This window comes from Gorilla gorilla, chromosome 6 (genome assembly GCF_029281585.2).
Source record: "Gorilla gorilla gorilla isolate KB3781 chromosome 6, NHGRI_mGorGor1-v2.1_pri, whole genome shotgun sequence".
Taxonomy (NCBI): Eukaryota; Metazoa; Chordata; class Mammalia; order Primates; family Hominidae; genus Gorilla; species Gorilla gorilla.
The window spans coordinates 84352516-84376748 of record NC_073230.2 but is presented as its reverse complement, the minus strand read 5'-3'; the positions used below and the strand labels follow the sequence as shown (position 1 = coordinate 84376748).

General features: G+C 49.6%; 2 protein-coding genes across 22 annotated transcripts in view; one reads left to right on the top strand and one right to left on the bottom strand.

Moving 5' to 3' along the window:
- The first annotated feature begins 6052 nt into the window (after window positions 1-6052).
- Window positions 6053-24233, top strand: part of DTX2 (deltex E3 ubiquitin ligase 2) — a 45434-nt gene continuing 27253 nt past the window's right edge. For 2 of the 19 annotated variants that reach the window (XM_063708173.1, XM_031006385.3), the window contains exons 1-3: window positions 6067-6222; window positions 7916-8089; window positions 21462-21534. The gene's annotated coding sequence lies outside the window, so the exon portion shown is untranslated. Of the gene's footprint in view, window positions 6223-6332; window positions 6997-7915; window positions 8090-14449; window positions 14785-21291; window positions 21535-24233 lie in introns of those variants that run through there. The other 17 variants (XM_063708175.1, XM_063708168.1, XM_063708177.1 and 14 more) reach the window with 14 other exon arrangements.
- On the bottom strand, window positions 14527-23293 carry LOC109027640 (farnesyl pyrophosphate synthase-like). Of its 3 annotated transcripts, none has more exons than XM_055392813.2 (3): window positions 23061-23293; window positions 22029-22155; window positions 14527-19310 (listed from the first exon to the last, which is right to left on the bottom strand). In XM_055392813.2, exon 3 carries the CDS (start codon window positions 15517-15519, stop codon window positions 14527-14529), a length of 993 nt encoding a protein of 330 aa, XP_055248788.1. In that variant the 5' UTR covers window positions 15520-19310; window positions 22029-22155; window positions 23061-23293. The 3 variants fall into 3 exon arrangements, with proteins under 3 accessions (XP_055248788.1, XP_055248787.1, XP_055248789.1); XM_055392812.2 differs by having other exon boundaries at window positions 23106-23293; XM_055392814.2 differs by lacking the exon at window positions 22029-22155 and having other exon boundaries at window positions 23106-23293.

The following is a 24233-nucleotide window of genomic DNA, read 5'->3' as shown; positions in this document are numbered from 1 at the left end:
TGGTTGTCTAGTGTGTCCACTAATTGGCCTCCATCTGACACCCTGGAGGGATGGGCTGATTAGAAGCCACAGCTGCTTTGCTCATTATTTCTGATGAATGGACATCACCTGGCGTCTCCGGTGATGGCGCCAGCTCAGGACCCAGGTGTGACCTGCACAACAAAGAAAAGCAAGATAGCTTTGCAGCCAACATGGTGAAACCCCATCTCTATTAAAAATACAAAAAAAAAAAATTAGCCGGACGTGGTGGCGAGCGCCTGTAATCCCAGCTACTCAGGAGGCTGAGGCAGGAGAATCACTTAAATCTAGGAGGCAGAGGTTGCAGTGAGCCAAGATCATGCCACTGCACTCCAGCCTTGGCGACACAGAGAGACTCTGTCTCAAAAAAAAAAACAAACAAAAAAAGATGGCTTTACAGCCCTGAGGAGTAAACCAGTCTTCCCCAAATAATTATCTTATGTAAATCCCAGCCCCTTGGAACATGTTTTGAAAGGGCTCATCCATCTGGGCAGGTGACTCACGCCTGTAATCCCTGCACTTCGGGAGGCTGAGGCAGGCGGATCACCTGAGGTCAGAAGTTCAAGACCAGCCTGGCCAACGTGGCGAAACCCTATCTCTACTAAAAATACAAAAATTAGCCAGGCATGGTGGGACACGCCTGTAGTCTCAGCTACTTGGGAGGCTGAGGCAGGAGAATCACTTGAATATGGGAGGTGGAAGTTGCAGTGAGCTGGGATCATACCATTGCACTCTAGCTTGGGCAAGAAGAGTGAAACTCCATCTCAAAAACAAAAGAAAAGGCTCACCCTTTTCACTGGTTCCCTTGTGGCAAATCTAAAATAAGGTACGTGTGCTCGCTGTTCATTCATCTGAAAAGTTCTAACAGTTTGCAAATACCCTCTACCCATACCCCACCCCCACGTGTTGTCCTTTTTTTTTTTTTTTTTTTTTATCTGAGACAGAGTCTCACTCTGTTGCCCAGGCTGGAGTGCAGTGGCGCAATCTCGGCTCGCTGCAAGCTCTGCCTCCTGGGTTCACGCCATTCTCCTGCCTCAGCCTCCCAAGTAGCTGGGACTACAGGCGCCCGCCACCATGCCTGGCTAATTTTATTTTATTTTATTTTATTTTTGTATTTTTAGTAGAGACGGGGTTTCTCCATGTTAGCCAGGATGGTCTTGATCTCCTGACCTTGTGATCCGCCCGCCTCGGCCTCCCAAAGTGCTAGGATTACAGGCATGAGACACCGCACCCGGCCCTTTTTTTTTTAAGAGACAAGATGTCACCCTGTCACCCAGGCTGGAATGCAGTGGTGTCGTCATAGCTCACTGCAGCCTGGACCACCTGGGCTCAAGTGATCCTCCTGCCTCAGTCTCCCAAGTAGCTGGGACCACAGGGGTGTCCCACCACACCCAGCTAATTTTTTTATTTTTTGTAGAGATGGGGTCTTGTCTTGTCACCCAGGCTGGTCTTAAACTTCTGAGCTCAAGCGATCCTCACACTTGGACCTAGCCAGGTGCTGGGATTATGGGTATCAGAGTTTAAATTTCTTTGCTCAACACCACTCCCCATTTTGTGGCCAACAGTCACATTCTTTCTTGGGCCACGTCATTCATTTTCAGTTGCTTCAGAGCACTGGTGGCCCCTTGGGTGTGTTGAACAAACCCCAGCCTTTGAGGAGTTCAAAAAAAAAAAAAAAAAAAGACACCATCTCTAGGCGGAAAATTTCAGACAAAGAACCCCTGCCAGGAATATTTCCTGCCGCTGCTCCTGCCACTGCCCCTTAGGCTGTGGACCTTTATGCAAGAATGCAAGTGGCAAACTGCCCTACTGTGTATGTTGTGGGGAGTGGGAGTACTGCCAGAGAGGAGAGAGCCCTATTTTATTTTATTTTATTTTAAAGACAGAGTCTCACTCTGTTGCCCAGGCTGGAGTGCAATGGCACGATCTCGGCTCACTGCAATCTCTGCCCCCTGGGTTCAAGAGATTCTCCTCCCTCAGCCTCCCCAGTAGCTGGGATTACAGGCTCATGCCACCACGCCTGGCTAATTTTTGTATTTTTAGTGGAGATGGGGTTTCCCCATGTTGGCCAAACTCCCGACCTTATGTGATCCTCCCACCTTGGCCTCCCAAAGTGCTGGGATTAGAGGCATGAGCCACTGCGCCCAGCTGACAGCCCTCTCTAAATCTTTAAAAATTCAGTCAGGCGTGGTGGCTCATGCCTGTAATCTCAGCACTTTAGGAGGCTGAGGCAAGAGGAATGCGTGAGCCCAGGAGTTGGAGACCAACTTGGGCAATATGGTGAGACCCTATCTTGTCAAAAAATACAAAAATCAGCCTGGCATGGTGGTGCACGCTTGTAGTCCCAGCTACTCAGGAGGCTGAGGCAGGAAGATCACTTGAACCCAGGCGGTCGAGGCTGCAGTGAGCTATGATCACGCCACTGTACTCCAGCCTGAGAGACACTGTCTCAAAAAATAAATAAATAAAATCTTTAACAATTCTTCAGCTTATCCCCCTACCTTCTGGGGCTTCTTGGGTCTCTTCCCAGAAACTTTCTTCGTCTGTAAGCCCGTTTATTGTATGCAATTGTTTAAAAAACACAAATGGGTGCATATTCTCATATTCTCTACCCTCTATTTTGAACGTTCCTTTTTTTTCTTTTTTTCAGACCAAGTCTCAGTCTGTCACCCAGGCTAGTGCAATGGTGCAATTTTGGCTCACTACACCCTCTGCCTCCCAGATTCAAGCGATTCTCCTGCCTCAGCCTCCCGAGTAGGTGGATTACAGGTGTGCACCGCTGCACCCAGCTAATTTTTGTATTTTTAGTAGAGACGGGGTTTCACCATGTTGGCCAGACTGGTCTTGAACTCCTGATCTCAGGTGATCCACCTGCCTCCACCTCCCAAAGTGCTGGGATTATAGGCATGAGCCGCCTTGCCTGGCTCAAAGTTCCTTTTTGGTTTAACAATAGATCTAGGCCACTGTGAGTCTTCCTCATTCCTTCTAGGGCTACCTAGTGTTCCGGGGTTATTTAACCAGCCCCCTCCTACCAGGCAGTTCTTTTGTCTCTGGCCCTTTGCTACGTATATTAGTTTAAAGTTCACTTTGCAAGTGGCCAAGCCTGTTTCCCTCATTTCCAGGTTCCCAGGGGGCAGACATCCTGCTGCAATTTCAGAAGTCAGCACACTCTTCTGTCTCCTGTCTAAAATACAAAAGTCCATGCCCCCCACTCTCCCTCTTGATACTGTCCTATTTTACTTCTTTTCACAACCAGAACTCTTTATTTTTCCCAAATAAAAATAGTCTGTCTTTTCAGATTTTAAAAATGGAACTCTGGCCGGATGCAGTGGCCCTCACCTGTAATCCCAGCACTTTGGAAGGCTGCAGTGGGCAGATTACCTGAGGTCAGGAGTTTGAGATCAGCCTGGCTGACATGGTGAAACTCTGTCTCTACTAAAAATACAAAAATTAGCCCGGATGCGGTGGCTCACGTCTGTAATCCCAGTACTTTGGGAGACCGAGGCGGGCAGATCACGAGGTCAGGAGTTCAAGACCAGCCTGGCCAACATGGTGAAACCCTGTCTCTACTAAAATACAAAAATTAGCCGGGCATGGTGGCATGCGCCTGTAATCCCAGTTACTCGGGAGGCTGAGGAAGAAGAATTGCTTGAACCTGGGAGGCGGAGTTTGCAGTGAGCTGAGATTGTGCCATTGCACTCCAGCCTGGGTGACAGAGCAAGACTCCGTCTCAAAAATATATATATATACAAAAATTAGCTGAGTGTGGTGGTGCATGCCTGTAATCCCAGCTACTCGGGAGGTGAGGCAGGAGAATCACTTGAACCTGCGAGGCGGAGGTTGCAGTGAGCCGAGATTGTGCCATTTCACTCCAGCCTGGACAACAAGAGCAAAACTCGTCTCAAAAAAAAAAAAAAAAAAGGGAAAATAAAAATCCCTGATAAAGGATCAATGACCTTAGGATAATGTCATTCCAGGTAAGTATCTTTAACTGGGTACTTGGTCCTCCAAGATTCAGAGGACCTTGATCCCCCTGAAACTGTATACATAATATTCAACATACGTAGTATGTGCACACATGTGCAAACACTCACATTATCTAAAATTCATCATAATCTTACCCCGGCTTCTACCCATACTCCTCAGATCCTGCTATAGCCTAATGCATTTTCTCCTTCCTCACTCCCTTCCCTCCATGTGTCCTCTGCCCTGGCCACCAGGAACTTTGTGCTGCCTCCAGAGTGCATGAGGCACTTTCACATCTCTCTTGCTTTACAAGAGCTTCCCTATGCTCCAACTGGCAAATTTCTCTATGGACTGAAAAACCCACATAGCCTTTATCTGTCTTGTGATGTCTTCTCCCCACCCTCAAGTTAGGCATACCCTTCTGTGCCCTCCTTTATCCAAACATTTTCCCCACTATATCGTAATTGTGTGTTTAAGTGCCGGACTTTCCAACTAGATACAAAGCTTTCCCAGGAAAGAAATCTTTTTCTTTTCTTCTTTCTTTCTTTTCTTTTCTTTTTCTTTTTTTTTTTTTTTTTTTTTTTTTTTTTTTTTTGAGACAGATTCCCACTGTGTCGTCCAGGCTGGAGTGCAGTGGCACGATCTTGGCTCAGTGCAACCTCCACCTCCAGGGTTCAAGTGATTCTCTTGCCTCAGTCTTCCAAGTAGCTGGGATTACAGGCACGCGCCACCACACCCAGTTAATTATTATTATTATTTATTTTTTTTTTTTTTGAGACGGAGTCTCGCTCTGTCACCCAGGCTGGAGTGCAGTGGTACAATCTCGGCTCACTGCAAGCTCCGCCTCCCGGGTTCACGCCATTCTCCTGCCTCAGCCTCCCGAGTAGCTGGGACTACAGGAGCCCGCCACTACGCCCGGCTAATTTTTTTTTTTTTTTTTTTTGTATTTTTAGTAGAGACGGGGTTTCACCGTGGTCTCGATCTCCTGCCCTCGTGATCCGCCCGCCTCGGCCTCCCAGAGTGCTGGGATTACAGGTGTGAGCCACTGCGCCCGGCCTCCACACCCAGTTAATTTTTGTATTTTTAGTAGAGACGGGGTTTCACCATGTTGGCCAGGATGGTCTCAATCTCTTGACCTTGTGATCTGGCTGCCTCGGCCTCCCAAAGTGCTGGGATTACAGGCGTGAGCCACCGCTCCCGGCGAGAAACCTTTTCTTTTTCTTTTTTCTTCTTCTTTTTTTTTTTTTTCTTTTGAGAAGGATTCCTGTTCCGTCGCTCAGGCTGGAGTGCAATGGCGCGATCTTGGCTCACTACAGCCTCTGCCTCCCGGGTTCAAGGGATTCTCTTGCCTCAGCCTCCCGAGTAGCTGGGATTACAGGCACGAGCCACCACGCCCGGCTAGTTTTTTTTTGGTATTTTTAGTAGAGACGGGGTTTCGCCATGATGGCCAGGCTGGTCTGGAACTCCCGACCTCAGGTGATCCGCCCACCTCTGCCTCTCAAAGTGCAGGGATTACAGGCATGAGCCACTGCGCCCAGCCAAGAAACCATTTCTGATTCACCTATTCACTCCCGCACTCCCACTACACAGTAGCTAAATAAATAAATAAATATTAAAAATAAATAGGAAAGAAAGAAAAAAAGAAAAGAAAAAGACAAAAATTTAAATTTAAAAAGGTTGTGCTCGATGGCTCACACTTGCAACCCCAGTGCTTTGGGAGGCTGAATGAAGCAAGAGGATCGCTTGAGGCCAGGAGTTTGAGATCGGCCTGAGCAACGTTGCAGCATTGCAAAACCCCCATCTGTACAAAAAAGAAAAATAAAATTAATTTTAAAAACAAAAAAAGAGAAACAGTAGCACATGTATGTACTGGCACCATGTATGTACTAGTAAAAACTAGTTAAAATTAAGTCAGTAATTAATGAAGGAATAAGTCAATGAGTGAGCAGGCGAAGGAAGAAAACATAGACCGGAGCAGGTGCGCCTTGGGTTGAGTTCTTCCCCGCTGAGCCCCGCCTTCTGCCCGCCCCTGGGCCCTATCGGGACTACATTTCCCAGAAGGCCGCACGCCCCGGGCATGCGCAGCAGCTCGCTCGGAAGCTGCGACGCTGAGTTTCACTCTGGCTGCCTTCTCCTGAGAGTCGGAGCCACAGCCAGAGCCCTGCCCAGGCCGAGCCGGAGCTGCAGCCCGAGCGCGGTGGTGCCGTCAGCCCCGTCCTCTTGTCCTCCTCAGCCTCGGTGAGAGGGCGGGCAGGCCACCTGCGCGTCGTTAGGGCTGCGGTCCCAGGGGCGCGGGGTGGCGCGGGGAGCCGGAGCCTAGCTGGGACCGGAAGGGGGCGGTCGTGGGTGTGAGGGGGGCCGACGGCCGGGGCGGCGGGGACACCCGGGGGTCCCGGGAGATCGGGGGTGTCGGGGGGATCGGTCTCCGGGATCAAGGTCCTGAGGGCGAGAGTTGGGGGACTTGGGAGGCGCCGGCAGCTTTGGACGGGACAGGGTGCCGGGTGCGAAAGGGGACGTTCGGATGAAGGCTGAGGGGCTCGCAGGCGGAGGGGCGCGGTTCCGGGTCGCTCGGAAGGAGCGCACCCCTTCCCAAAGTACCCGGAGGAGGCGGTGACGAGATTGCCACCGGCTCCCTGACGAGGGGTTGGTCCTGCTGGGGTCTACCCCCAGGTGAAGGGACTCACTGGGCCGGGGGTTGTACTTTGGAGGAGTTTGCTTCCTAACTCTGCTTCCCTGCTTTCCTGTGGGGGGTCTTCCCAGGAGTTCTGGGGCCCTGGGTCACTTTTTGGGGTGCGTAAGGGGTGCCGAAAAAGATTTAGAACTCGGTTCCCTTTTCTGGAGCTGCGCTTTCATCGCGACTGTCTCAGCCAGCTGCCCTCCTCCTCCAAGCTGGCTCCACTTCTCTAAGCGCCAACAGCGATGGAAATAAATAGCATGTGTACAGACGCCTGGACCCTTGAGAAACTCAGAATATTTCTGCATGCCTTCCTAGCTCCTCTAGCGCTCTAGAAGGTAGACTTTCTGGTAGCCACCATCCGGGCTTAAGCCATCCGGATAGCAAGCCCTCTGATTCGGTTGCTCTGTGACCTTAAATATTTACCCCCTCTGGTGTGTTGATTTCCTGGATGCTTAGCTGCCAGACTGGCTTATGAAGTCCTTTTAGAGTTTTCTGTAAAAGGGCTCAGGCCAGGCACGGTGGCTCATGCCTGTAATCCCAGCCCTTTGGGAGGCTGAGGTGGAAGGATCATTTGAGTCCAGGAATTTGAGACAAGCCTGGGAAACGAAGAGGATTCCTGAGATCACTGTCTCTATAAAAAATCAGATGGGCGTGTTGGTGGGTGCCTGTAGTCCCAGCTACTTGGGAGGCTGAGGCAGGAGGATCGCTTGAGCCCAGGAGTTGGAGGCTGCAGTGAGCTGTGATCACACCACTGCACTGCAGCATGGGCGACAGAGGTAGACCCCGTCTCAAAAAACAAAAAACAAACAAACAAAAAAAACGAACTTTTTTTTTTTTTAAGAAAAGGGCCCAGAGCCAGGCGTGGTGACTCGAGCCTATAATCCCAGCTACTCGGGAAGCTGAGGCAGGAGAGTAGCTTGAACCTGGGAGGCGGAGGCTGCAGTGAGCCGAGATCACGCCACTGCACTCCAGCTTGGGTGACAGAGCAAGACTCCGTCTCCAAAAACTAATAATAATAAAAAATTTTAAAAAGAGCTCAGGGTTTTTTTGTTTGCTTTTTGTTGTTTTTTCAACCATCTCCTTGATTGTTAAGTGGGTGGAGGAAGACTGTTGTACCTCCTGCTCCACCCAGGCTATTGGAAAATAAATCTGGTGATTTTCAGTCCCCAGGCACAGCACACGGATCCAACATCTGTACCTTTGTTTTTACTAACTGCTGGTTCTTAATTTAAAACCTGATCATCTTCTTCCTAGTTGGCAAAGGTGCCTTGGAATTTGTGTCGCTGAGTCAGCAAGCCTTTCAGATTTGCCCGGTTTTTGTTGTTTGTGGTTTGTATCAAGATGGGAACTCAAACAAGTCATTCCTCCTAAGGAGCTGGTGTCTTCATCCAGAAGGGACAGTTTGTGCCAGCTCTCCAGAGAGAAAAGGTGAGAGCCATGGGGACTTGACCTTGCTGCCTTCTCTATCTGGTGCAGAGAAGGTGGGGATTGGGGAGGGTGGAATTTGAGGTCTGCAGGATAAACGTGTGCCCTGGGAGTTGACTATTGATTGCCACCTGTCTCAAATAAATTGCAGTGGCGTCTTGCCACTGCTTCTCCTGTTTAACTAACTAGTCTTAGAAGATGCTTTCCACTTTAAGACATGCTTTATGGGATAGAGGACACAAGTCACGATTTCTGCATTTGAACTGGCAGTTTTCATTTCTTTTGTTGCATAAACCCTTACTGGGTGCCAGACAAGATCTCTGTCTTTTGGGAGTGCATTGTTTGGTGGAAAAGACAAACCAGAGTCAGTGACAAGGTGTTGTCAGTGTGATATATACTGAGCTGGGAGAAATCACAAGGCTCTCCTACCCACATCCAGAAAGGGGACGGTTAGAGGGAAGGTCAGGAAGGCTCCTGGAAGGTGGTAGTTGAGAGGGGTTGTGAAGGAGGAGTAGGACTTAGAAAGTGGGGCACAGTCGCCTGGGAGAGGAGTCAGTGTTTGCAAAGTCATGAAGCTACCGGGACACAGCTGGGCTACTGTAAGTAGCTTAGTATGTAATAGAGGAGGCTGGAAAAGCAGGCAGAGGGCTCTGAGCGAGGAGGGTTATGTGGGCCATGCCAAGACTCGGGAGTGGAAGGATTTTAGGAGATTTCCATGAGGGTCATTTTATTAATTATTTTTTTGAGTTGGGGTCTGCTTCTGCTGCCCAGGCTGGAGTGCAGTGGAGTGATCATAGTTCACCACAGCCTCAAATTCCTGGGCTCTGGGGTAGCTGACGTGCCTACCACCATACCCGACTAATAATTTTATCTAGAGACAGTGCCGCTCTACGTTGTCCAGGCTGGTCTCTAACTCCTGCCCTCAAGGGATCCTCCCATCTCAGCCTCCCAAAGTGCTAGGATTACAGGCCTGAGCCACCGTGCCTGGCCTCGTGAGGGACATTTTAAAGGAGCACACTGGAACATGTGGAATGGGTTTAGACTGGATTATTCGCTTTGTGGCGGTCTTCTTACATCATGCCAGCTTCTTTGTGGGGAGAGGCAGGTGAGTGGTTTTGCCCTCAGTTGCTTATAGTCTAGTTGAAGAGATAAAGTGAACATAGAGAACTGAAAAGGAACTTGCTAAGAGGGTGTTTTCTTTCATTCTTTTTGTTGTTGTTGTTTTGTTTTGTTTGTTTACTTTTTGAGACAGGGTCTTACCCTGTCACCCAGGCTGGAGAGCGGTGGTGCAATCTCAGCTCACTGCTCAACTTCGCCTCCCAGGCTCAAGAGGTTCTTGTGCCTCAGCTTCCCGAGTAGCTGGGCTTACAGGTGCACACCATCATGCCTGGCTAATTTAGAGGGTGTTTGCTTTCTGCTGGGCACGTCCAGGCATCGTGGGAAGTGCTGTTTAAATTGGGCCGTAAAAGGGTGGGTAAGGTGAGGACAGGGGACCAAGTGGGTGGGATTCAGGGTGGAGCAGAGTCATGGGGGTGGGGACAGACACGCTGATGCACATGGGAGTAGTGGATCCTCACTTACACTCTGGAAGGGGATTGTGGAGAGGGAGGTATAGATGAGGGGATGGAAGGGAAGGGCACCAGCAAATATTGTTGATAGCGAGGGAAGGGCCGTATTGTGATCGGCTTTGACTGTCAGCCTAAGGAATTTGAATTTCATTCTAGAGATCCAGGGGAGGTGTGTAAAAGACAGGATCAGAACGTTAGTTCAGGAAGCTTAATCTTTTCTGCCCCCCCATCTGAGATGTACAAGAGGGTTAGAAAGCAGAGTTGGAGAAGCTGTTTGGGAGGGAGCACTTATTTGTTTTTTTGTTTTGTTTTGTTTTTTTGAGATGGAGTCTCGCTCTGTTACCCAGGCTGGAGTGCAGTGACGCCATCCTGGCTCACTGCAACCTCCGCCTCCCGGGTTCAAGTGATTCTCCTGCCTCAGCTTCCCAAGTAGCTAGGACTACAACACCTGCCACCATGCCTGGCTAATTTTTGTATTTTTAGTAGAGACGGGGTTTCCCTCTGTTGGCCAGGCTGGTGTCGAACTCCTGACCTCAGGTGATGCACCCACCGAGGCCTCCCAAAGTGCTGGGATTACAGGCGTGAGCCACTGCGCCCGGCAGGGAGGGGGTACTTATTAAAGTGAGAGGCATAAGGGTCCCGGCCAGGTGTTAGCAGGGGGCTTCAGAGGTGAGGAGAGAGCAGGGCAGGCAGCTGCTAGGCCTGGGGGAGCGGGCTGCGGAGGACTGAGAATCTGAGGTTTTTCTCTTGGCCGCCTGGGGGAAATCCAGGGGGAAAAGGAGAATGAGGAAGGAAGATGCGTTTGGCCTCAGACGTGTTGAAGGTATTAAGAGGCCAACAGGAAATGAGGCCATGGGCTAGAGAGAAGAGCCCTGATTCATTCCCCAAATGCCTCCCGAAATTCTGTGCGCCGAGGCTTGTGTTTGGCACTTGGAGTACAACGATGAATTCAGCAGTCTCTTTGGTGTTTGCCTTATCAGCTAAGCTGAGAACAAGATTGATTAGTACACACTCCTCAGTGTTCATGCCTGACCTACTTTTCCTTATTTGGTAAGTTATTTTTAATAAATGTAGTAAGCTCTGGCAATCTAGGCACCCAAAACAAAAGGTGGGATCATGAAACAAAAGTATATATCTAATCTTTTTTTTTTTAATTTTAAAAAACTTTAAAAAGTTTTCTACTTTATCAGGTCCCCTTAGAACATCTAATCATTTCATTTGAACTTGTTTTCTGTTCTTACCCTGAGGTAATCATTATCTCCTTTCTTTCATTTTTTTCTTAGTTTTATCTTACATGTGTATTTCTTTGTTTCTCTGTCTCTTTTTTTTTTTCTTTGAGGCAGAGTTTCACTCTTATTGCGTAGGCTGGAGTGCAATGGCACGATCTCGGCTCACTGCAACCTCCGCCTCCCGGGTTTAAGCGATTCTCCTGCCTCAGACTCCGGAGTAGCTAGGATTACAGGCATGCACCACCATGCCCGGCTAATTTTGTATTTTTAGTAGAGACGGAGTTTCTCCATGTTAGTCAGACTGGCTCAAACTCCTGACCTCAGGTGATCCACCCGCCTCGGCCTCCCAAAGTGCTGGGATTACAGGCGTGAGGCACCGCGCCTGGCCTATTTCTTTCTTTTTTTAGAGACAGTGTCTCACCTTGTAACCCAGGCAGCTGGAGTGCAGTGGCATGATCACGGATCACTGCCGCCCCAAATTCCTGGGTTCAATGGATCCATCCCCTTCAGCCTCCTGAATAGCTGGGACTACAGGCACAGGCTACCATGCTTAGCTAATTTTTAAAGTTTGTGCAGAGGCAGCTTCACTGTGTTGCCCAGGCTGGTCTTGAACTCCTGGGCTCAAGCAATTCACCCGCCTTGGCCTCCCAAAGTGCTGGGATGATAGACATGAGCCACCGTGCTCGGCAGTGTTCATCTTTCGTAGCTATTGCTAGACCATTTCCTGAATGAAGTGCTTATACCAGTATCCACTTTACCAACAGTGTCCTGTGTCTTGCAGCTCCACAGTCTTACCAACGTTTGCTGTTGGCCAAGTGAATGGGTAGAAAATGGAATCTTTGGGAACTTGGTTTCTAGGTCCCTGAGCCCTGCTGCTGAATATCTCCTCTTATGTTTATTGGCATATGTGTTTCCTGTGAAATATTCATGTCTTTTGCCAGTTTTTCATTAGGGTTCTTGGTGCTTTATTTTTTGTTGATCTATAGGGCTCTTTATATATTGCTGATTTTAATCGTTCATGTCTATTGCAAATATCTTCTCCCAGCTTTTAACCTATTATTCCTCTTTCTTTAAGTTGTTTTCTGTTGATCAGCCATTCTTCATTTTAACATAGCGAAATGTATTTTTTCCCTAGTACTCAGTTTTCTGGGTCTGGTTTGAAGTCTTTTCCTGAACATAACCCTTGCCTTTAAGGAGTGTATGCATTCTCCAGTGGAGGAGACAGATAATGGCACTCAGACGTCATGTGGGCATTGATTGTTAGAAGTGGCCACTTCTGCCTGTGGAGCGGGAGCGAACGTAGGAAAGATCTCACAGGGCAGAGTCTTGAGCTAGGAATTAAGAGATGAGTAAGTGGACAAGTGCGATGGGCATTCTCAGTGGGGGACGAAGGGCATGAAACATCCTGACCTGCCCTGGGCACTGCCAGGAGGTCCAGATGGCGGGAGCTGACGGTTTGGGGGGCTCGGGCAGGGCATCCCGAGGGCAGCTTTGGGTGATCTGTATGCAAGGGAATATTGAAGCCATGGGAACAGATCCTGAGGATCCGGGGGGAATGGAGAGAGGAGGGGAGAGGGAGGCCAGGGCCTGATTCCCGGATGCAGAGAATGTTATCAACGCCCGGTGTGGCTCTGGGGAGCACCTGGGGCTTCCCAGGGGCGGGTGCTGTTGGCATGCTGCCTGCTGTGCTGTTGGATGCTGTATTTCACCCTTAGGTGTTGGGCAAAGGCTGACATGTCTGCAGAGGGCAGGGCGTGTTGTTGGCAAAGCTAGCCAGAGGCAGAGCACTCTCTCACTTTTTGATAGAGACATGAGTTCAGAGAAGTATTGCTCAACTGTAGGAGTGTGAAAGTACAGTAATAGATGCGAGGGAGGCCACAGAGGTCTGCAAATGATGGCCCCTCAGCCAAATCTGGCCCACTGCCATTTTTTTTTTTTTTTTTTTTGAGATGGAGTCTCACTCTGTTGCCAGGCTGGAGTGCAATGGCACGATCTCAGCTCACTGCAGCCTCCGCCTCCCAGGTTCAAGAAATTCTCCTGCCTCAGCCTCCTGAGTAGCTGGGATTACAGGCACCAGCCACCATGCCTGGCTAATTTTTGTATTTTTAGTGGAGACAAGGTTTCACCATGTTGGCCAGGCTGGTCTCGAACTCCTGACCTCAGGTGATCCACCCCCGCTTGGCCTCCCAAAGTGCTGGGATTATAGGCGTGAGCCACCACGCCCAGCATTTTTTTTTTTTTTTTTTTTTTTTTGAGGCAGGGTCTAACTCTGTTGCCCAGGCTGGAGTACAGTGGCACAGTCTCGGCTCACTGCAGCCTCCGCCTCCTGGGTTCAAGTGATTCTCCTGCCCCAGCCTCCCAAGTAGCTGGGACTACAGGCGCACACCACTACGCCTGGCTCATCTTTGTATTTTTTTGGTAGATATGGGGTTTCACTGTGTTAGCCAGGCTGGTCTCAAACTCCTGGCCTCAAATGATCCACTCACCTCAGCCTCCCGAAGTGCTGGGATTACAGGCGTGAGCCACCGCATTCAGCCCCACTGCCTGATTTTGTTCATAAAGTTATATTGGTATGCAACCCCTCCTGTTTACACATTGTTTATGGCTGTTCTTGTGGTCTAGTGGCAGAGTCACTGCAAAGACTTTTTCTGTCCTTTACAGGAAAAGCATGCTGGCCCTAGCCATAGGGAGTCGTGGTAGCTGTGGCCACCCAGAGAGGACGTTCCAGCCACCATTGCAGTTTAGCTGGTGTTGCTAGGTAGATCATGGATCTAGGTCCAGCCTGCAAATATTGCCATCTTTTCTGATTTTCAAGGGAAGCTTGAAATCTAGATTTTTTTTTTTTTTTTTTTTTTTTTTTTTACTGTGAATATTCCTTTTTTTTTTTTTTTTGAGACAGATTCTCACTCTGTCTCCCAAGCTGGAGTGCAGTGGCATAATCTTGGCTCACTGCAACCTCCACCTCTTAGGTTCAAGCAATTCTCCTGCCTCAGCCTCCCGAGTAACTGGGACTACAGGCGCCCGCCACCACACTTGGCTAATTTTTTGTATTTTTTAGTAGAGACAGGGTTTCACTGCATTAGCCAGGATGGTCTCGATCTCCTGACCTCATGATCTGCCTGCCTCGGCCTCCCAAAGTGCTGGGATTACAGGTGTGAGCCACTGAGCCCGGCCAAATATTCCAATTTTTAAACATCAGCTCAGTTTTTAAAAGCCAAACCTTAGTAACCCAAGCAAAACACATCTACAGGCCAGTTTGTCCGTCGTCAGTCTGTCTTGGTGGGAAGGACAGGAACTCTGGAAACAGATTTGGGTTTTCTCAGTCTCTGGATATCCTTGGGCAAGCTGCATGTCTTCTGGTGACTCGCTTTTCTCAGTTGTGGTATGGAAATATCCCGCTTCCCCAGTTGTGAGGACCAACGAGAATTACTAGTCAGGTGGAGGGGCTTAGCACGGTGCCTGGTGCCTGGTAAACCTTTACCTGGTAGCCATTGCTGTTATTCATTTATTTATTTATTTTACACAATAATTTACTTATTGAGAGCCTTCTCTCCCCGCCCTTGCAGTCTCTAGGTCACTTTTTCCACTTGTAGATTTTGTGCACAAGCCCCAGAAAGATGGCTGGGGTCAGCGGCTCTGCGTACTATTCGATGAGACCCATAACGTGGCTGTAACTGTCTTTCTCATACTGCAAGAACACGGCTGGCAGATCCAGCTCCTCGTATAGTGCCTTCACCTGGGCCACCTTCTCGGCCTCCTTCTGCCTGTAATTTTCCTTCAGGATCTGGTACTGTTCTGGAGTGGCCTGTAGCAGACACTGAACCACCAGCCAGCTGCATTTATTGTCCTGGAAGTCATTGCCAACTCTGCCAGTCACACTGGGGTCCCCAAAGAAGTCAAGGTAATCATCCTGAATCTGAAAGAACTCTTGAATCTCCAGCAGGATCTTCTTGGCACTGGTGTGCTCCTTCTTGTCATCCATTCTTGACATGTACATGGCTGCAGCTACAGGAAGGTAGAAGGAGTAGAAAGCTGTCTTGTACTTGACAACAGATTTGTGCCTTTTTTCGGTGCATCTGCGAAGATCCACATTGCCCTGGGGGGTTGTGATGAGGTCGAGGGTCTGCCCAATCTCAGTCTGATAAGAATTCTGCTGGAAGAGCTCCATGAGGTTCAGGTAATAGGGCTGCTCCCGGCAATACAGCTTCAGCAGGCAGTAGATACATGCTTCCAGAAGGATAGCATCATTGATGGCATCCAAACCCATGCCCAGCTTCTGATACCAGGAGATCTGTCCCTGGCAGGTAAGGGATGAATCCATAATGTCATCTGCCACCAGGAAGAAAGCTTGCAGCAGTTCCGCATACCAGCCCACAGTCAGTGCCCACTGGAGACTATCAGCATCCTGTTTCCTCGGCTCCACCAGCTCCCGGAACGCTACTAGCACCATCAAACCTCGGTGATACTTGCCTCCAATGGCATTGTACTCCAGGACTTCCTTGAGCCGGGCAGTAGCATCTCCTGTCTCTGGGTGCCCCATCTCATCCTCAGTCAGCACCCTAACGATCTGGGAGTAGTGCTGAACGAAATCCTGCTTTTCTTGGGCATAAACATCTGATTTCTGGTTTCCATTCATTCTTTTTTTTTTTTTTTTTTGGAGACAGAGTCTTGCTCTGTCGCCCAGGCTGGAGTGCAGTGGCGTGATCTTGGCTCACTGCAAACTCCACTTCCTGGGTTCACGCCATTCTCCTGCCTCAACCTCCCTAGTAGCCGGGACTACAGGCACCCGCCACCGCGCCTGGCTAATTTTTTGTATTTTTAGTAGAGACAGGGTTTCACCATGTTAGCCACGATGGTCTCGATCTCCTGACCTCGTGATCCGCCCGCCTTGGCCTCCCAAAATGCTGGGATTACAGGTGTGAGCCACCGCGCCCAGCCTGGTTTCCATTCATTCTGAGGGAGGAGCAAAGGGCTGTGTTCCTGGATGCGGGTTCCTGCTTGGCTGTTATTTATTTTTTTTTAAAGAGACAGGGTCTCGCTCTGTTGCCCAGGTTGGAGTGTAGTGGCACGATCATAGCTCACTGCAACTTTGAACCCCTGGGCTCAAAGCAGTCCTTCTGCCTCAGCCAGTCAAAGTGCTGGGATCACAAGGTGTGAGCCACTGCACCAGGCCTGCTATTACTGTTACCATTACACATCCACTGCTGCCCCTATTACTCCCCTACTTTGCCCTCTGGGTAGGCCCGTAAACCAGGGCTCCACCTTCTGACTGGCTGCAGGTGGTCAGATTGCTCTTGGCCACCCAGGAGCCAGTGGGTTCTTGGTTCTGGAGAAGCTGGTTGACCACAAGGGAATTGTAGGTTACTGGGGCCGGCACCATGGGTGCCCTTTGGAAGGTTCTGCTCTGACCTATCCCTGGAGGCCCCAGCCAGAAGAGTTGTCACTTCCCTTCCGGCCACCCACTGTGCAAGAGACAAATCACATGCTAGTTTCGTGCCATCTTCCAGTAAGATGTGGGAGGCACTGGCCTGAGTGATCCCTTTTCGAGCAAAGCCCCATCTCGCCGTGCTCACAGGACTACTGTCATAGGAACATGGATGGTTTGTTCTTCCATTTTTGTGGAGCTCGGGGATGGGGGGATGTGTCTGTTGTCAGGGAGGTGCCATGGTAAGTTGACAGGGCCTGATATTAGTGAAACTACACTGGGATAGCAGCAGCCATTTAAAGTAATAATGGTAAGACACAGCTGTGGTGGTGGTTTGGTTTATATTTATGACCTTTTAAAAGTGTTTGGCATTTTAAGGGAAGTTTGTTTTTTGTTTTGTTTTTTGAGGCTCATGTTGCCCAGGCTGGAGTGCAATGGTGCAGTTCTCGGCTCACTGCAACCTCCGCCTCCTGGGTTCAGGGGATTCTCCTGCCTCAGCCTCCCAGGTAGCTGGGATTACAGGTGCATGCCACCATGCCCAGCTAATTTTTGTATTTTTAGTAGAGACGGGATTTCACCATGTTGGCCAGGCTGGTCTCATACTCCTGACCTCAGATGATCCACCCCCCTCAGCCTTCCAAAGTGCTGGGGATTACAGGCATGAGCCACTGCACCTGGCCAGGAGAGGTTTTTTCTGATAATAGAAGTAATACTTTCTCACTTTAGAAAATGTGAAAAGTTCAGATATATAAGGAAGTCAAACAAAACGTCTCCTATATATGAAGAAGAAAAGAAGCAAGTTTTAAAAAAAAAGGAAAAAAAAAGGTCTTCTATCGTTTCTCCACTCAAAGACAGCTGTTAACATTTTATTGACTTCTGTGGAGTTTGCCCTACGCTTCTGTTTTATGTAATAGAGACAGTGCTGTAGTGAATAGCTTCACGTCAAAATTTTTCTATAATTTTCTGAAGTTAGAGTCTTAATTATTGGATCAAAGGAAGTGAACATTTTTAAACCTCTTGATATATATATTACCAAATTGTTTTCTTTTCCCTTTTTTTTAATAAATAGAGATGGGGGTCTCTCTGTGTTGCCCAGGCTGGTCTTGACCTCCTGGCCTCAAGCGATCCTCTTCCCTCCACCTCCCGAGTAGCTAAGATTATAGGTGTGAGCCACCATGCTCAGCCGCTGATTTTAACTTGTATGTTTTAAACAAAATTTCTAGTAAAGTAGAACATTTCTTTGATATGTTTGTGTCAGGATTTGACTCTCCCAGGTCTTTGGAGAGGCTTTCTAACAAGGCATCCCCTGTGGGTGGCCATCTGCCCTGTGAGAAGGTCATTTCTAGTTCCAGGTCACGCACACTGTGTCAGCTGGTGGGGTGTGGAGTTTCAGGCCCAGGCCTCCTGGAAAGTGCCCGAAAGAGAAACAGCTTAGAAAATAAGGACTTTAACGGTAGTGTGGGTTGAGTTTGGAAAGTTTAGACCATGTTAGTGGAATCAGAGCTGGGAAGAGGTTCTAGAAGTTACCTCCTCTCACTGGTTTCCAGTCCACACTTCTCAAAACTCTCCCATTTTGCAGTCAGGTGCAGTGGCTCACATCTGTAATCCTAGCACTTTAGGAGACCGAGGTGGGCAGATCACTTGAGGCCAGGAGTTTAAGACCAGCCCTGGCCAACATAGCGAAACCCTGTTTCTACTAAAAATACAAAAATTAGCCAGGTGTGGTGTGGTGCACACGTGTAGTTCCAGCTACTCAGGAGGCTGAGGCATGAGAATCACTTGAGCCTGGGAGGCGGAGGTTGCAGTAAGCCAAGATCGCACCACTGCACTCCAGCCTGTGTGATGGAAGGAGACTCTGTCTCAAAGAAAAGAACTCACCTATTTTGCAAAGGAGCTTCATGGTTCTCTTGAAGAAAAATAGGAATGGAGGCCACCTCTGTGTCAAAAACAACGTCCCACGTTTCTGTGTTTAACTTTTTTTTTTTTTTTTTTTGAGACTGAGTTTCACTCTTATTGCCCAGGCTGGAGTGCAATGGCGCGATCTTGGCTCACTGCAACCTCCACCTCCCGGGTTCAAGCGATTCTCCTGCCTCAGCCTCCCTAGTAGCTGAGATTACAGGCATGTGCCACCACGCCCGGCAAATTTTGTATTTTTAGTAGAGATGGGGTTTCTCCATGTTGGTCAGGCTGGTCTCGAACTCCCGACCTCAGGTGATCCGTGCCTGGCCTACTTTTTTTTTTCTTTTTCTTTTTCTTTTCTTTCTTTCTTTTTCTTTTTTTTTTTTTTTTTTAAGAGATAGGGTCTTGCTATGTTGCCCAGACTGGTCTCAAACGCCTGGCCTCAAGTGGTCCTCCCACCTTGGCCTCCCAAAACGCTGAGATTACAGGTGTGAGCCACCACGCTTGGCCTGTTTTACATGTTGACAGACAGCATATAATCACATGTATAAGGGTTTCTGCTTGTAAAAGTCTGGAAACCCATTCTAACTGCCAGAATCACAGAACCTAGAGAAGGGGACATAACTGCCCTGTGGCCACCCAGTAGCTTTCATCTTCTCTCGCGACGGCAGAGGCAGGACAGCCAGCATTCTGGTGAGGATTGAAGGATTAGTTGTAACAGATTTCAGCAGGTCTGCAGTGATCAGATGGGTTTCTCACATATTGTTAAGTTGAAAGTAGCCGTGGCTCAGTCTGAGTTGAGTACCTGTTTAAAATCTGCATTCAAAGCCTTCTTCCCAGAGGCCACAACTGCAGTGAGATCCAAGTGTGTGGCTCACCCGCCCCGGGGCTCACAGCTGGGCAGGGTGATTTCCACTCAAATTCTTGTGCCAGTGCAGATCTTGTTCTAAAGCTTTTCTAAATGCCTGGAGACTAGAAAGACTTTTGGATACTTTTCCCTTTTTCTTTTGGATGAAATTGCATCTCCAGTAGAACAGCAGCATTCCATGGTGCCTCAGCCACGATCCTCTGGACAGAGATTTGCGGCAAAGACCTGACGAGAACTGTAAAGGAAAAGCAGGGTTTGTTTTTCCTGGTCAAAGTTGTTAATACTAAAAAAAAGAAGAAAAAAAAACTTTGGCCAGGTGCAGTGGCTCACGCCTGTAATCCCAGCACTTTGGAAGGCCAAGGCAGGTAGATCACCTGAGGTCAGGAGTTCGAGACCAGCCTGGCCAACATGGTGAAGCCCCGTCTCTACTAAATACAAAAAAAAAAAATTAGCCGGGCTTGGTGGTGGGTGCCTGTAATACCAGCTACTTGGAAGGCTGAGGCAGAAGAATCACTTGAACCCGGGAGGCGGAGGTTGCAGTGAGCCGAGATCACGCCATTGCACTCCAGCCTGGGCAACAAGAATGAAACTCTGTCTCAAAAACAAAAACAAAAAAAACCCTTTGATCATTAAAAAGTTATATGACTATTTTAGAACATTTGCAAGTACAGAAAGAGGTAAAGAAAGAATAGCCCAGGTGCAGTGGCTCACACCTGTAATCCCAGCACTTTGGGAGGCTGAGGCGGGTGGATCACTTGAGGTCAGGAGTTTGAGACCAACCTGGCCAATGTGGCAAAACCACATCTCTACTGAAAATACAAAAATTAGCCAGGCGTAGTGGTGCGTGCCTGTAATCCCAACTACTTGGGAGGCTGCAGCAGGAGAACTGCTTGAACCCGGGAGGCAGAGGTTGCAGTGAGCCAAAATTGCACTGCTGCACTCCTGCCTGGCGACAGAGCAAGACTCCTTCTCAAAAATAAAAAAAAAGAAAAAAATCCCATAATTCTTTGATTCCAGTGACATTTTAGTGTTGTTCTTTCCAGACTTTTAATTTATTTTTATGAGACGGGGTCTCTGTCTGTCACCCAGGCTGGAGTGCAGTGGTGCAATCATGGTTCACTGCTGCCTCAACCTCCAGGGCTCAAGCAATCCTCCCACCTCAGCCTCCTGAGTAGCTGATACTACAGGCACGCACCACCACAAATGGCTAATTTTTCTAGTTTTTGTAAAGACAGGCTTTTGCTGTGTTGCCCACACTGGTCTTGTATTTCTGGACTCAAGCGATCCGCCCGCCTTGGCCTCCAAAAGTGCTGGGATTACAAGCATGAGCCACCGCGCCTGGCCCTTTCTTTCATTTTTTAAGACTGATTTGTATTCCATCATTAGAATGTTCCATAATTGGTGCAAGAATTCCTTTATTGTAAAGTGTTTAGGCTGCCTCCAAATTGAGGCTTTTTCCCATGGCCAATTATAATACTAATAATTTTCATAATGAAGAACCCGCATCATTAGGAGCTGGAACAAATTAGGCTTTTAAGCTGCAGCTAAGTGATGGTTAAGCCGAGGCTGCTGCAGAGACTGGTGCACCGACACGCCACTATATTGTGCATAATTGCTGGCTTCAAGGGGAACGCAGTGGGCGTTTCTGGGCAGTGACTCAAAGGTGCCTGTGCCCCCGGAGCAGAAGGCTCACCCCTCCTTTGGTGTTTCAGAGCCTCTGGGATATTGGGCACCTGAAGAGCTGCAGCCCCAGCTCTGCCCTCAGGGAGTTTCTGTTTTGGTGGGGAGAAGGCCACTGAAACCAGGGAGTGCAGTTGTGTTTGCGTAAGTGCCCTGTGCCATGCACACAAGGGTAGGTGGAGCCAGCCCTCTCTGGCAAGCTGTGGGTCGGGGGCCCAGGAGAAGGGGATACCATGGTTGGGTCTGGAAGGATGGGCGTGTTTGCTTGGGGGCTGGTATAGAGGGAGGATCAATTGCTAGAAGGTGGTAAGTGGCTTGGAATGTTCTGGAACTTTCTAGAATTAGATGTAGGTATCAAAGGTGGCGGGCTTGGTGTGAGTAGGAACAGTGGCTGGTTATGGAGGGGCTTGTGTGCCTTGTCATCCTCTGGAGTCTCCAGTACCCTCCTAGGGCCTGGGCCATGGCGCGCCCTCCATTGGGGAGGCTGCATGCCTTCGTGGAAAGTTTTAGCTGAAGTCCTCGCCTGTATTTCCCAGGCTGTTTTGCAGAGTTGTGAGAGTTGGTTCATCCGGGCCATGAGGACATGTTGGGACATACCCCGTGTGCCGATGATGGAGGCGGCCGTGGCTGCCCGAGAGATGCGTGACACCCAGGAGTAATTGGCTTGGAAGGCAGTCCTCTGATTTGTACCTCATTGTGGTTACAGAAACTTCTAATTGAAGACACTGAGCTGAACCATTCCGCCCGCCCGCCCGCCTGCCTGCCCAAGGGCACTCCAGGTCTGATCTTCGGGGCGGGTTGTGGGCTTTTGTCGGAGGAATTGGCAGCTCCGTGGCGGGCCTGGCACCCACAGAGCTGCCAATTCCTGTGTTCAGAGTTGTTGCAGGCCTGACTCACCTGTGTTCCTATGCTGTGTACTCAGGGCTGCCCTTGAGGCCGTTCCTCCTTGAGACTGAAAGGGTGGGCAAGTGCTAGGGGTGAGGGGCCAGGAGAGGCGGGGAGGCCAAGATGGGTTGACTCTCTGCCGTATGCCTAGTGCTGTGTGGGCACCTTATACACACCCGTCTGTGTTATCCTCATGAAAAACACTTAGGATACATGTTGATAACTGCATTTTCCCAAAGAAAGCAAGCTTGGAGAGCTTAGATACTTCCATCAAGATGATACAATAGCCAGGCATGGTGGCACGTGCCTGTAGTCTCAGCTGGGTGACAGAGGGAGACCCCTGTCTCTACAAAAAATTAAGAGATCAGTTGAGTATGGTGGCACATACCTGTAGTCCCAGCTGCTCGGGAGGTGGAGGCAGGAGGATGGCTTTAGCCCAGGAGGCCATGGGGCTGCAGTGAGTGGTGATTGCAGCCACTGCACTCTAGCCTGGGTGACAGAGTGAGACTCGGACTCTAAATAAATAAATAAATAAATAAATGTCACCTTTTATTAAGTAGTGTATGTGTGACCTTGAGTTATTCAACCAAGGTCACACATACACGACTAAGAGGCAGCACAGAGAACAAACCCAGGTCGGGTCTGGCTCTAAGGCCCATTTTCTTAGCTAGGAGGGCTCAGTCTGAGCTTCACCTTGGGCTTCACTTACAGGCCCTGCTTAAAGAGGGGGAAAGGAAAAGGAGAGAACGACCCTCGTCTCTCAAGCACTATACACCCTCATTGTGACAACACGCCCGTGAAGGACCCTGGCCAGTAGGGCCCCCACTGATACAATCTGGTGATTCCCAAGCATACACATCATATTTTATCCCCATTTTGCCAATGAGGAAACTGAGACCCAGGTAGTTACAGTGACGTCCTCATAGTCGCATGGCTTGTGATAAGATGGGGACCCTGGCTTCTGGTGTGGTCCCAGACTGTACTACCCCAGCAAGGTTTCAGTGAGAAGGGTAAGACCACCTTCCCTGGAAGGGAGACAGATGTGGAGCAGCACCTGGAAAGAAGCAGGCCTGGGCTCTGGCATCAGTGTGCACACACACTGCATCAGCTCTGATTTTTTTTTTTTTTTTTTTGTAGAGGTGGGACCTCTTGTCACCGAGGCTGGAGTGCCTTGGGATTATAGCTCACTGCAGCCTCTAACTCCTGGGCTCAAGCCATCCTCCTGCCTCAGCCTCTTGAGTAGCTGGGACTATTGGCATGCACCTCCGCACCTGGCTAACTTTTAAACTTTCTGCAGAGATGGGATCTCACTATGTTGCCCAGGCTGGCCTCAAACTCCTGTGCTCAAACCACCCTCCTGTCGCAGCCTCCCTAAACACTGGCATTACAGGTGTGAGCCACCACACCCAGTCCCCTTGACCTCTTTCAGCCTTGGTTTCCTGTCCGTAAGTGGGAGAAATGTCACCTTGGCAGTCTGTGCAGCTTAGGAGAGACAAGTACATTTGATGTTGGTTACTAAATGTTGGACCCTGGACCGGCACTCCAACAGCCGGTGCCCTGGGGGGCGGCCATCAGGTGGGGCATTTGCAGGCCTCTTCTTATTCAGACAGCTCCAGGTGCTGAGCGGAATCATTGTCCACATTCACTCTGTCATTCTGAAGCGGTGTGTAGAACATTCTAGAACACTCACCACGTGGCATGCCCCTGCTGGGTCCCGGTGATGCAGCTGTGAATGAAGCAGGCTTGGGGTTGCTGCCACCTGGGGAGGAGCAGAAGGACTGTGGTCACAGCCACACGTGGACGCGGTTACTAGGGTTCTGGTCGGTGCTGTGGAGGGTGCAGAGGGCGTGTGATGGGTCATCCTGAGCGATGCAAGCTGGGCCTGGAGGACGTGGAGTGTTCGCAAGGGAAGAGGGTGGGCTGGAGTGACTGCAAGGAGAAGGTCTCGGGAGGTGGAGCTCGGGATGTGGGGAAGAGCTCCCTGGGCCTGGTGGCTGGTCAGCAGGGGCCAGGTGGGGGAGTGGGTGCAGAGAGCCTTGGAGAGGCCAGAGAGGGGTGATTCGGTGCCCATCTAGGGCTTCCTTTTTGGTTAGCGATGCTTCAGGGCACCTGGGAGACATGAGGAGCTAGAACCTGTGCTGCAGTTCCCAGCTCTGCCCCTGCTCCCTGGATGTCCCAAACCCTGCTCCTTTCCAAGAAATGTTGGGTTCTCATCTTCAGGATGGCGGGTGCTAATAGGGAGGCTGAGGTGGGTGGATCACCTGAGGTCAGGAGTTTGAGACCAGCCTGGCCAACATGGTGAAACCCCGTCTCTACTAAAAATACAAAAAATTAGCTGGGCGCAGTGGTGCATGCCTGTAGTCCTAGCTACTCGGGAGGCTGAGGCAGGAGAATCACTTGAACCTACCCGGGAGGTGGAGGTTGCAGTGAGCCGAGATCACACGCTTGGGTGACGAGTGAAACTCCATCTCAAAGAAAAAAAAATACATGCATGATGAAACACACTAAGCAGTTGGGTCAGAGGGGAATTATCAGTAGCAAGAAAGAAGCTGGGCTGGTGACTAGCACCCGGAATTTATGCTCTCTTTCTTCA

Coding starts and splice junctions, on each gene's coding strand:
- LOC109027640 (XM_055392813.2), bottom strand. CDS start 15,519: ATGAATGGAAACCAGAAATCAGATGTTTATGCCCAAGAAAAGCAGGAT.